This window comes from Thalia democratica, chromosome 6 (genome assembly GCF_965202585.1).
Source record: "Thalia democratica chromosome 6, ktThaDemo2.hap1.1, whole genome shotgun sequence".
In the NCBI taxonomy this organism is placed as follows: Eukaryota; Metazoa; Chordata; class Thaliacea; order Salpida; family Salpidae; genus Thalia; species Thalia democratica.
This window is the reverse complement of record NC_139170.1, coordinates 30,390,874-30,404,236: the sequence shown is the minus strand read 5'-3', so window position 1 is coordinate 30,404,236 and position 13,363 is coordinate 30,390,874. Positions and strand designations below refer to the sequence as shown.

The window sequence follows — 13,363 nt, the reverse complement described above, 5'->3', positions numbered from 1 at the left end:
TTATAGCATTTATATTAAAACATTAGTGTGCTTAGTACTTATCTAAATAGTATGGCATGTAATTATAAACATTTTTTCAACAGAGATTTTTTACTTGTTTACAAAGCTTCACTGTTTATCTACTGCTCATCAGGATTTACAGTGAAAAATTAAACAATTTGTTGAAAATTTATTACAGGTCGTATAACTATTTTTTAAAGTTATAATTTTTGTACAGGAGTATGTTGTAAAAATATTAGTCACAACTTAGTTATAAAAATGCAACAAAGAAATTTAGATAGATCCTCTGAGAGTTTTTATACAATATACAAGCAAATTCACAAGCCTTCTGGGATTGAAAACTCAATTTACTGTAACTTCACCTCTTGCAAGTTCAAAGTTCTTGTCACTTCAGTGGCAACAAAACTAGAAGTTTTCAAACTTAGGGAAGAGTTTTTGGTGAGTTAAAAAAATACCTATTAAGGTTTTGTTTACTTTTGGTTAAAATAATAAAGAAGTGTTAAACGAAATCTATTTATGACAGTACTTATGGTATGAATTGCTAAGTTACAAATTTTAAATATAAATCAAATACTTTTTTTCATGTGTAAAGGGTTTTAAGTAGTCCATGTTTGAACTTGATTATCCAACTTAATTAAATATCTTTAAATTGTTTTTAAGTTATATTTACTAGTTCTGAAATTTTTTTATACAAAATTATTGTTTTTAATTGTTTTATGTATACTTAGTTTTTATTGTACTTAATTTGAAATTTGGCAACATAAGATATCACAGTTTCCTGAATAAGATGTCAGAAAGAAAAATAATAATAATTTAAATTTTTTCATCCAACGTTTTATCATTTAGAAGTTTTACTATTTTTTATTGATTCCACCTTATACGTAGCAATCTATTGTCAGAGTTACCACACACTTAATATATTCAGTATGCTCAGGATAACTCAGGGCAGATTGAAATAATTGAAAATCTCTAGCTAGTTTGAAAATTAAAAAATAATTAAAAAAACTCAGGATGGCTCAGGGCAGAATTCAATTAATTTCAGGATAGTTAAAATTTTTTTTTGTCACCAGAATAGTTTCTTTTACTCAAAGAGTGGTAACTCTGTAAACTGTTAAACAAAATGTCAACTGTTAAACAAATTAAAAATTTAGGAAGTGTCTGAAGATGAGTTGGTTGAAAACTTCAAGCAGCTGAGTTAGTTGTTTTATAATTATTTTCTCTAGCTAAAGTTAGTTTTATAAATGTAAAAAAAAAGCCAAGTAAGTAAAATGCTTTAAGTAATACATTTAAAAGTATAAGTGTTTTAAAAGTTAAAATTTGAAAAATACTATTTTATCTTGTCACACAAAATTTTATACAGTTTTAAAAATCTTAAAGTATTTTAAGTTAAAGTTTTAAATAACTAATAAATTACAGTATTGAAGTATAAGAAGAATAATTTTTAAACTTGATTACTGCTATATTTTAGATTATCATATTGAAATTTTTGAATTGTTTATTCTGCTTTTAATTTGAGTTGTTTTAATAAATGTTAAAGTCAAATTATCTTATTTTTCTTGATTTTTTGTAGTTTGTTGTATTTCATAGTTTTATCTAAGCTACCATATACTTTTTACATCTTGAAAAAGTTAAAAGTAGTTTTAAAATATAAGGGTCAAGTTTTAATAAGTTTAATAGTTTTTGCATGTAGCGTTCAAACTAAAAACATTAAAAAGACTTTCTTTAAAAATATATTTATTGTACATATTTTAAATATACGTCCTACTAATTTTTAGAATTTGACCATAATTGATTTATTTCCATTTTTGTACTTTTAAGAAAAACAATGGTTTTTAAATTTTTTTTGGTGTTTTAGCCTTAATGTTTTATTTTTAAGTCTCCTTAAAACTAAAGGTATTAATAATATAAAACCTATATAGAAACATTTCATTAATATTTTTAGTCTCTTGTTGAAAAAATTAATTTTAGTAAGTTCATAATTTTTCATGAAGTTTTACAATGAAAACGTCTTTATGTTTGTGTACAAGTTTTTTTTGATAACTGACTATACCTAAATTTTAATAAGAATTACACTGGTTGAAAAAAATGCATTAGTTTAATTGTTTTACCATTGCAAGTGTCAATGCCAACAAATTCTAAATAAATGTAACAATTTATAAAATTTAAACATGTTTACAAATGTTTTTTCATTGTATTTAATTAAATAAAAATAAATCAAATATATAAAGACATGATTTTATACTAAACAACTATCTTTTGAACACCAATCAAAAAATTTTAATAACAGTATAAAAAATAACAAATGGTTCTTAAAAATTAAAAAAAGTATATATTTATTTTTTTAACAAATTTGACCCAACAAAAAAATTGGAAGTAAGTCTGTCTTTATTTGATATATTGTTAACCCATTTTTAAATTTTCCATTTCCATTTGCCTTCAATTTTTATTTTGATGCTAGTCTTTTTGTTTTGTTTTTGCTAGTTTAGGTATGTTTTTTTATTATTAATCGAAAATGTAAAATTAGCTTTCACATATCAATAAAATCAAATAGTTTAACTTTTTAATGGCTAATTATTAAAAAAAAGTTTGGTTTGAAAAAAATGTACTATTTATATAAATGAAATTTTTTAGACACTTTTCTAAACTTTGAAAAAGTTACTTTTTGTTCGCATCATAATACAAAAATGAAGAACAAAAAAAGCTAATAACTTAAAACTGCTTGCAATTATCTGGTTTTACTGAACAAGCTTTTTGTAGTATTATTAGAACTACTCTGTATAGAGAAATTTATGAGCTTCATTTTGTTATTTAAGACAAAACTATTAGTCACAAAGAAAAGTAAAATAAAACCTATAATACAATTAATAATTATTTTTATTTGTTTTGGTTATAATTTTTATATATGTTTGTTTTGTTTTGTCACATAATTTGAGTTTGATGTTAGTATTGCACAGCAGGCCCTCAATCGAAAAAAAAAGAAAGTTTTCTTTGAAAACTAGTTATCAAAATGTCATGAACTTAAAATTGAAAAATAAACTTAAAGCTTTAAATCAAAGTAAAACGATGCATCTACAAATGAAGTTATGCCAGTTGGCACTTGGTCATTTGAATGATTTCGATAAGTAAGAAACATCAACTCTAAAACCAAAAAAATTAAAAAAGGCATATACTTAAGTGTGTTATCTTACATGTTTTATTAATGTGTTTCAAAATTTTGTGTGCTAAGTTTTGTTAATAATAGCTTTTGAGAATAAGCAGTTTAAGTTTGGGAACCCTAAGATTCTTATGGAAGGCTAAAACTAAATACAAAAAAAAAAGACTTAATTCACTAAAATTTTACTCCTATAACTTTTGAGCATTTTAAAAACTATCTGTACTAAGTTTTATAAAGTTTAAGAAGTTTTCTTAAAAAGTAGTTCTTTTTAGCAATACTTATTTTAATATAAATTTTACTTTAAGAAAAAATAAATTAGCTAATAAAAAATAAACTTTTTTTGTAGTCATAAAATTTTCCATTTATTTTTTTTAAAGTTTGTTCCAAAAGAACTTTTTTATATTGCAAGAAACATTGCCGTTTTAAAATATTTAGTTTTTAAACAATATTAGCCAATGTATTAATATTTCAATGTATGACATGTAAAAACTTTAAATAAACTAATTAAACCTTGTTCTTTTCAAACATAAAAGTTATATATTTTGCATCTATAAAGCAATGTTTAATAAGTTGAAACACAAAAATAACTTAAATGAGTTATTATATAATAGTTGTAAATGTTAGATTACTTGTTTTTTTGTTTAAAGGGCATCTATTTTATAAACGAAGAAAACATTTAGAAAGCCACTAAGTAATTTTTGTCGGACAACTTTTGTTCAAAAACAAATCTTTAAATTTGTATGAAAAAGTTATATGCTTTTCCAAAGTTTTTCTTCTGAAATTAGGTATAAGTGTAAACTTTTTTACAAAGTATTAAAACGTTATTTCTAGCCCAGTAGCTCGGGACCAATGCGTATTGGTCAGCAAAACTTATCTGTACCTCAGAGCACAACTAACAACTATAATTTCACCTAAAGTTCCCCTGAAAATTTTCACAAGTTTAACAAACTTATGCAGATTCGGGTTACTTCAAAGGGGTGCTGGAGCACGTGGGGACGTGGTCCATGTTCGGAAAAGTGCTTTCCATCCGCAACGTTGCCAGGAGCAACGGCCAGCTGGACATGCTGCTGCTCAGCTTTTCTGGCGGAAACGTTCGTTTTTTACTTATTTGAAAGAATTTATTTATATTTATCAGTTTTAGTTCTGTTAGTTTGTTAAATGTTTACTAAGGACGGATCGTAAATCTGAAAACGTTTTGAACTTGTGTAGTATGCTATAAATTTGTACACTTTTCAAAACTATCTTTTGATTTATTCTAAATGTTCAAACAAATTATTGTCTTCGATTTTTATTTTATCACATACCAAAATAATTTTATGAATTCGTTTATATTTTGAGTTAAGTGTCTATTTTTAAACTATTTAAAAACTATTAAAAAACTATTGTTAATCAAACTATATCATGGTATTTAAGAAGTTTCTTAAAATGTCTTTAACTAACTTTGTTTTAAATTAATTTTAGTACCGATTAGTTTTTACTTAAAGTTCCCCTATAATTAGCATAAGATAACATAGTGACAAATAATAATTGATTTAGAATTAATATTTTTTACCAAAAATAGTCACACATTTAAAATGAAATGTATTTAGTTTGAGTAAAAATTTAATAAATTTGTTAAATAATTTTATGTAAATGACTAAACTTGTCAGTTGCTGAATGTGTATTGTACTTATACTATTAGGCTTTACATTTTTTAAGGCTCAAGTATAGAAGGTTTCTTCTCTAATAATGCGTAAAATTAGCTTTTAGCTGAAATTTCACTTTAGCAGGGTTTGTGCGCATCAGGCTAAGTCAGTCTAAATCAGGCTAAATCAGTTTTTTTGGAAAAAGTTCAAAAACGTCAGGCTAAATCAGCTTTTTTATTTAAAAATTTGAGAATCTCAGTTTTTCTCAGTTCGAATGCTTGAAAATTTTTGATAAAAAAAATTGAGAAATCTTTTTAAGATCAAATTGAGATGTGAATTTATTTCTAAATAAAGATTTAGTTATTAAAGACAAAATCAGTCAGCATTTGTAAAAATAAATGCTTAAAGCCTTTTGTTGAGTCTCTAAATAAAATTTAAGAATCTTAATTATTTTGTTTTGAATAGATTATATACATCATGATTATGAATATTCATTAAAAAAATACAGGTTAAACATTACAGTTTAGTTCAACAATTTAGCTGTTTGTTTGAATTTGTTTATATCAGGTTTTTCAGAGCTTAGTTGATTGAGCTGTTTTAATTTCTAATTTAAAGGCTTTATACCAAATACTTTTTAGATTAAAACTCTTTGTAGTTTATCAATATATTTTACTGTTTGTTTTAAGTTATTAGAGATTTTCACAACACTAAAACTTAGCTTTAAGATATAAGTACTAAGTTTTGTGGGAGTACAAATTTTAGCTACAATTCATTTTTATTTGAAATAACAAAATATTAAAGGTTATTTTTTAATTTAAAAATAAGCTTTCTAAATCTGATATGACATCAAAAATCACTGTATTTATTTAGATTTAGAGTTTAGGATTTATAATTATGTATCAATTTAAAGTATTAGTCAAAATGCTATAATAAACATTTTTTATTTAATTTAATACTTGTGTAAACTTTTCATTTTAAATTTTAATAAAACACGACAATGCACGTCGTTTTATTATAGATCTTCTGGTTATAATGTTTTTACTTGGTGCTTAATTAAACTGAACAGTTGTGTTTAGTAATATATTTTAAATTTTTACTTTAGTAATAGATTAGATATTACATTCGTTTTAAAACTTATCACTGAATTTGTTATGTTAAGGGCATATCGGGGGGGGGGGGGGTTGTATATTGAGCTATAACTAAGCTATGAGTTGCTTTTTGCAGATTTTTAAAGCTCAAAATATTTTTGAGAAAAAGCTGGTTGAAGTCGGAGACTACAATAGTACCAATCAAGACCCCCCAATACCTAAAATGACATTTAAGGGGATTTTTCTCACTTTGAAAAAAATGTCAGGCTAAATTGGTCTCAGTCAGGCTATATGAAAAAAAATTTCGCGCACGAACCCTGCTTTAGTCTAGAATTTAAATTAAAAGTAAATACTTTTTATTGTAAGAAATAAAAACGTTGTTTGAATTATTTATCTCATCATTTAAACTAGTCATATATTTTTTTTGAGTATTGTATTTCATTGCTTCAATCAAAGTTCTTAATTTATTATTATACAAACCATAACATGTCTAACATTTTGTTATAAAATTAAATTTGGTTTTTATTGATGTTTTATATAATATAATGTTTAGATATCAGTGGTTGAATTCGATGAAGAAGCTTTTGACATTAGAACTTTGTCTCTGCACAGTTTTACTGATCATATGAAAAACGTTAGTTTTTAGATTTTAAAAGTTAAAATAAGCCTGTTTAGTTATTTATACATTTAGTTTATAAGAGTGTAACGTATAAGAAAATAAATTATGTGATACTACCTAAATTATTTTAGTACAACTTTTTTTTTATTACCTCAAGGTAATTTGAGGTTTTGTCTACTTAAGCTATATGTTTTGAAATTTATAAAAACTTTTGCTTTATCTGCAGAAGTAAATTTATATGAATTTGTTTCTAACTGAATATTTTTTTTAATTAAAAAAATCAACTATAAAAATTAAACTTAAAAAAGCTTTAAGTTTGCCAAGTTTTGTGCTGTAAACTTTAACACAAGTATAGAAGTTAAAATATACATATATCTTTTTGGTATGTGAAATAATCTAAAGCCTAAAGATCAGTATACAAAGACATAATCACTAAATGCTTAAAACACTGTTCTAAACGTTGTGTTGTACATATGTAAAATAAATACAGTAACCTCTCGCTTATTTACGCGCATTGTGCCCACAGAAAAAATGCGTAAAGATACAAGAGATCGTAAAGATACGAGATGTACCAAATATACTTACTATAATGGCTTTTTTTGATACTGCTTCTAGTTTAAAGCAGACTGGGGACTTTCCCACTTTTACCAATTTGTTTACTTTATTTATAAATTTGAAAATAAACTATAAAACTACGTATATTAAAAAAATGATTAAATTTATATAAAATAATACTACTTTTAGAAAATTTTTATTGATTTTAATAATAAGTAGATTTTATCTTTATTTATATGTTACTTATTTGGTACTTAACATTTATATTCTTTTCTACTTAGCAAATTCAATTTATAATTAAGCATTTGTTTACAATTAAGAAATGGTGTGGTGTCTATATTTAAATTTGTTTCTATAGTCTTTTACAAAAATATGCATTTGGTGCTGTAATGGATTTCTTCTTTTGAACAAAAGTGTATAAAATATAAGAAAAATGTTCAATAAAAATTCTCTAATATAGTCTGTGATGCTTGGAAGCTCATATCTGAGAAAACTGTGAGAAGTTCTTTAATAAAAGCTTATTCAAAGATGAACTTAGTGACTGAAGTAGAAGAAACACTTTTATTTTATGGGCTGATAAAAGGTTTTTCAAAAATTAACATTGATTTAGAGGAAAAATGTATAAACAATTTTGTTGCAATTGACAATGAAACAACTGAAGAATACTCAGAAAGTATTTTAGAGGAAGTTGAAGCGGCAAACAGTGAAGTTGATTCCTCAAACATGCCTGGAACTTCAAAGGATCATCTTGAAACTGATGAGGAATATTTTTCAGAGCAAGAAGAAGAATTTGAATTCGAGGGTTTTAAACCAATGTTAATGAAGACCATCAGTTTTAATGCGCAGTTATATTCTTCCAAAGCTGTAACTGGTGCTGGTGAGCATTACGAAGAATTGAAGGCAACGTGCGAAAAATTTCAACGCTTGCTGTGCAAAGCAAGTGTTACGGAAGAAGAACTTAAACTAAAATAAAACGTCAACTGAAAATTAGTAATTTGTTAACTAAAAAAAACAATTGAGATTTGTGTTAAGTGTAAGCTCTATATTTATTAAGTATCACTGCTACTTTTTGCTAGGAAGTTTTATTATATTTCTTTTTTAGGTGTTTTTTAAGTCTTTATTCATATATAGGGAAAGAGTGCTGTATTATTTATTTGTGTTTTAAACTCTCATTGTTTCATTATACTTTAATTATTTAACATAGTCATATTTCTTTCCGAATTTTGATTCAATTTTACTATTGTTAACAAAATTTCTTATTTACTGAGATATAACTAAATGTTTATCAAGAAATATAAGTTTACAAACTCTAAAGATATAGAGAGGTGAGTGAGCGTTTAAAAACATATTTTAAATTAAAAATATACAATAAACCTAATTTGTGCAATATTTAACAAATAACAATTTTTATTTTTTGAATATTTTAGAATTCTAAATTTCGTAACTAAACGAGAGTGCGTAACGTCACGAGTACGTAAAGATGCGAGAGGTTACTGTATTATACATTTTTTTGCAGCCTAAAATCATCTATCTTCAATTTTAAATTATAACTTGCTAGGGTATTTAATAAAAAAAAGTTTTGTAAAACTTTGATTTTAAGATAAAAATCTCAATGTATTCTCTCTTTTCTTGTTCTCTCCTCAAAGGCGTTGAAAATACAGACGAACGCGGTGCTGGAGAACGACGTCCACCGGATCAGGGTGGACCCGCTGAACAGGTGCGCCGCCATGACGCTCACCAGCTCCTCCGTCGCCATATTGGATTTCTCCTGCGAAAACAACTCCGTCGAGAGCGACTACGCCGAGTACCATCAGGACAAAAAGTATGCGATTGGTTTTTGAGTGATGAGTAGTTTAAGTGAAACTTTTATAAGTTAAAAATAAAATGTGTTTACTGTCATCTTATGTAGTAATTCTTATGAAGATCTTAAAATCGTTTATTTACTGTGTTTTTTAAATATTTTCATGTTATTTTTATTAAAACAATGTGTTTGAAAATTGTGTTCTAAGTTTTTTTTTGTAACATAATTTTTCTCTGTATTTTGTTTTGTAGTCCATTATTTTAGACTCTTCAAAAATCAGACTTTATTAAAGACTCTTATCATTAAACTTAGATCTTCAAAAATAAACAGCACTAAAGCAACTGTATTTTTGTATCCTAAAAAAGTGCTTTAAGATACTATAAAAAAATAAATAAATAAATAAACTCTATGCAGTGTATAATCTATATTCTATTCAAAAAGTACCTTAAACTATTTTTCTATTATTGTTGCTATAAATAATGTTTGTTCCTAGTATCAGGGTTGTCAAAAAACCTGGAATCCTGGAAAAACCTGAAATTTGACAATTTAGGCTAAAAAAACTGGAATTTGAGAAAAAAAAACTGTAATTTTAAACAAAATCACTAAAAAACCTGAAATATTAAACTATTTTTTCATGTTAAATAGTATAATTTTAATTCAACACGAAAAATCTACCATATAGATAACATTTTTTTTGTCATCATAAAAATTTTTAATAAAAATAGACCAAAAAACGCGTACTTTTAAAAACCTGAAAGAAATTTTCCAAAAAAAAATTGGCAACCCTGTAGTATAAAAGTTTTGTAAAAAAAGAAGCAGTTGAAGAAAATATTAGTTTAAATAGCTTATACCAAACTATTTGAATTCGTAAGACGTCTATGACCTATAGTTAACAACAATTCACTCTTGAGATGCTTGTAACTTGTTCACAGAAAAAAAGTATGGAGCCACGTTATAGATGTGAAAGAGTTGCTGAACACGCAAAATATAATAGACGTTGAATTTTTGCATGGTTATTACAAACCAACGATGCTGATTTTGTACGAAACACCATTAACGTGGACCGGGTAACTTGAATGTTTTATTTGAAAATTAAATTTATCGTATAATATTTATTTAAATAAGTGATATAGCGTGTTTGATATTTAAATATTAAATTTTTACTCTTCAAATTATTTTTTTAACTGGTATTTATTAAAATAGAGGGTAAAAATTTCCAAAAGTAGTAATTCAATGTTTATCACACAAATTTTCTTTTTTGAAGCTTACTTAATTTATGAACTTATAAAAATCCCAAAGTATCAGCTATAAAGTAAATATAGATTAAATCCTGAGGAAATTGTATGACTAAATTTGTATATATTTCCTTAAACTCAAGTAGAGAACTCTACTTTTTTATTCAAAATGCATATGAAACATACAAGGTAAATAATTTACAAATCAGGAGGGTGATGACGCAGAGAGATACTTGCTTTATCAATTAGTTTTAATTAATAAACGATTGTTAAGATGAAATAGATGACAAAACGCAATAAAATTAGCAATGATCTACATGACTCTACAAAAGTAAATATCTTCACAGGAGAGTTATGACGAGGAGGGACACTTGCAACATCGCCGCGCTCTCCCTCAGCACGAAGAACATGAACAAGCAAACGTCCTTTCCCGTCGTGTGGAGTTTGAACAACCTGCCCTACGACAGCCTCAAGGTCGTCGCCGTCCCCAGGCCCATTGGTTGGTGGTGTTTGTTGATATGTGTCTTGTTTATTGGTTTTTAAAACCTATCAGTTCTCTATTATTGATATATGTTTTTCATTGGTTTTGAGTGCTAACTTTTTTAATGAGTTTTTGTAGAATTGAGTAACACAGTTTACTTTCTTTAAACTTCATTTAAAAGGTGTTCTATACATTGTAACATGTCTTTGTGTTATTTAGTTTTTGTTTTTAAAAATGTTCGAGCATAGAGTAATGTTTTATTCAAATACATCATAATGAAAATCAGGCGGTGTGGTGTTGTTTTGTAATACGTCGATGATATTTTTGAATCAGAGCGTTCCAGCTTACGGAGTCTCATTGAATGGTTTATCAGAAAAAGCCACATATTTTCCCCTACGTTAGTTTTTTTATAAGTGTTTAGAAATTTTGTTTTTTAATCTTTTAATTTTTTATTGTTTTAATTAGTGTTTTACAGAAAGCTTCATGGGAAGGAATAGTTATAAAATTTTGTTAACTTATTTACAATTATATTTTATAGTTTTTCGGTCATCTGGATTCATTCTAATTCGAAATTTTAAGTATTTTAGATAATTAATAAAAAAATTACTAAAAAATACTATTTTATCACGTTACTATTTAAGTTGTGTTATAAAAAAATTGTACTACTTCTATTACCTAAACACTGTTTAATTTTAGCTTTTAGTATTTTTGATTGATATGTAGCATTGATATATATATTGTTAAAATTAAAAAAAATAATTATAAACTAATTTTTTTAATCAAATAAATATTCAAATAGATTTATATTAGTTTCAAGTTTTAAATATAAAGCGTATTTTAAGTAAGTGCAATGATAAGTACCTACTCTCTGAATGTGTAAAAAATATATAATCTAATCATTTACGTTGTATTCTTTCGTACTAATGAAAACTAATTGTCACAGATAGTCAAGATGAAGTCTGTATTCAATTGAATTGCGCTTTTTCAGCTTTCATTAACAACACACAACTTTTAGTTTGCTTAAAAGATGGACAAACGTTTGTTTTTATTTTAATAATTACATATTTGTTTTTGTATGAATCAAAATAATTTATTTAGATCTAAAAAACTATGCCAAAAAATCTTTTTTGTTTTAGTACGAGATCTTTATAAATTAAATACTGCACCAAAAGTAATAATTGCGAATTTTAGACACTTTGTCAAAAGATATCAGTTAAATTCGAAGTAAAATACAATTGTTTCATATGTATGATATTTAGATTTAGTTTTTTTTTGTATAAACTAAACAAAAACAAAATTTAAAAGGTTGTATTAATATTCTATGCTTGTAAGTTGTTATTCATCACTTAAATGTTATTAATCAATTTTTGTTCGGCCATTATTTTTATGAATAAAGATTTATTATTTTATATATAATGGTTTACCTTTGTACTATTTTTAATATTCAAACTAAAATCGATAAAAAAATATTTCACTATAAATTCTGTCAATTAGTATACTTTTTCTATTACTAAACGTAAAATATAAATATAAATTTAAGATATATTTTATAGATTTTTGTAAAGTAGATATTTTTCTGAAAATAATGAGGAGTTTAATAACAAGAGCAATTTTAATTTTAATAATTCAATAATAAAATTAAAAATTAAATCTGAATAGTTTAACGTTAATAAAGATATTATTTTATTTTACTTGCTTGTTGCTAATTATAAACGCTTTTAGAAGTTTTAAGTTAATCTTTACTTCTTACTCTTCTTTTGGAAAGTATTTTTGTCAGTAACATGTGAAAACAAAAACTAAAGGCCATTTTCTTCAATTTCGAGTTTGTTTTTTATAAACCAATAATTTATTTTTATATATTAAATTTAATTTGTTACATTTAAAGCTCATTTTATAATTTACTTTTATCAACTTTCAGGTACATAATATCACTGAAAACATCGGGCATGCGAAGTGTGAAGGGAATCTTATTCAAAAAACTAACGGATTGCACCCTGCCTTCTTCGGTTGGTTAATATTTTTTATAATAATATTTTTAATTTAAGCTTTTTTAATGCTTTTAAAAAATTGTTCAATTAGAGTAGGGTCGGGCAACGTGCGGGACGAATGCGGCCCACCAACGTTTACAAAATTTAAGTGGAATCCAGATTGCAGAAGGTAAAAATGCGGCCCGCGAGCACATAAATTTAGCCCGCTTATTTAAGTTTTAAAACCTACAATAAGTATTCCTGGATTTGGATTAAATAACAAAAACATCTTATGTAAAACTCAAAATATTTGAAACTCCACTATATATATAGTTTAAATTTTTTTTCCATAGAATTACGAATGAGTTGAACAATTGTCAAGAAAAACTCCTTTTGTTTCAATACTTTTTTAACAAAGAAAAATCTGAAATGGTAATAAGTACAAATGTAAACACCCATGTATAATATGAGCTTTTATGTATAATTGAATAAGCTAAGGATCTATCGTTCTAAAAGTTAAGTGAATTTGAGAACTAAATGAAATTGAAATGATCCGGCACGCAAAATACTAAATTTTCTACATCTGGCTCGACGTCTGAAATTTTTGCCGACCCCAAACTAGAAAACAATTTTTTTTAGTTCGTTGTTTTCTATACACTAGGCAAGAGTTATATTTAAATGCTCTTTTAACTTTAGCTAAATTTTTAATTTTTTTTACAGCGTAAACAATTTAACTTTTGTTTCTAGTAAAGCAATTTTGTACAGTAGTGTGTCAAATGTAGAAACAAATCGCCCTTATTTCAGGCATAACTTTTGTAAAGAAAGTTTTCAATTTAAT

General features: G+C 25.5%; 1 protein-coding gene across 1 annotated transcript in view; it reads left to right on the top strand.

Moving 5' to 3' along the window:
• Positions 1–229: 229 nt before the first annotated feature.
• The window catches only part of LOC145837838 (cleavage and polyadenylation specificity factor subunit 1-like), a 31,800-nt gene continuing 18,666 nt past the window's right edge, over positions 230–13,363 (top strand). Inside the window, exons 1-10 of the mRNA XM_082945291.1 lie at positions 230–438; positions 1,152–1,194; positions 4,112–4,245; positions 6,421–6,501; positions 8,703–8,863; positions 9,775–9,909; positions 10,425–10,576; positions 10,845–10,955; positions 11,502–11,595; positions 12,477–12,564. Coding sequence (XP_082801417.1) covers positions 259–438; positions 1,152–1,194; positions 4,112–4,245; positions 6,421–6,501; positions 8,703–8,863; positions 9,775–9,909; positions 10,425–10,576; positions 10,845–10,955; positions 11,502–11,595; positions 12,477–12,564 — 1,179 coding nt within the window. The 5' untranslated portion in view covers positions 230–258. The remainder of the gene's footprint in view (positions 439–1,151; positions 1,195–4,111; positions 4,246–6,420; positions 6,502–8,702; positions 8,864–9,774; positions 9,910–10,424; positions 10,577–10,844; positions 10,956–11,501; positions 11,596–12,476; positions 12,565–13,363) is intronic.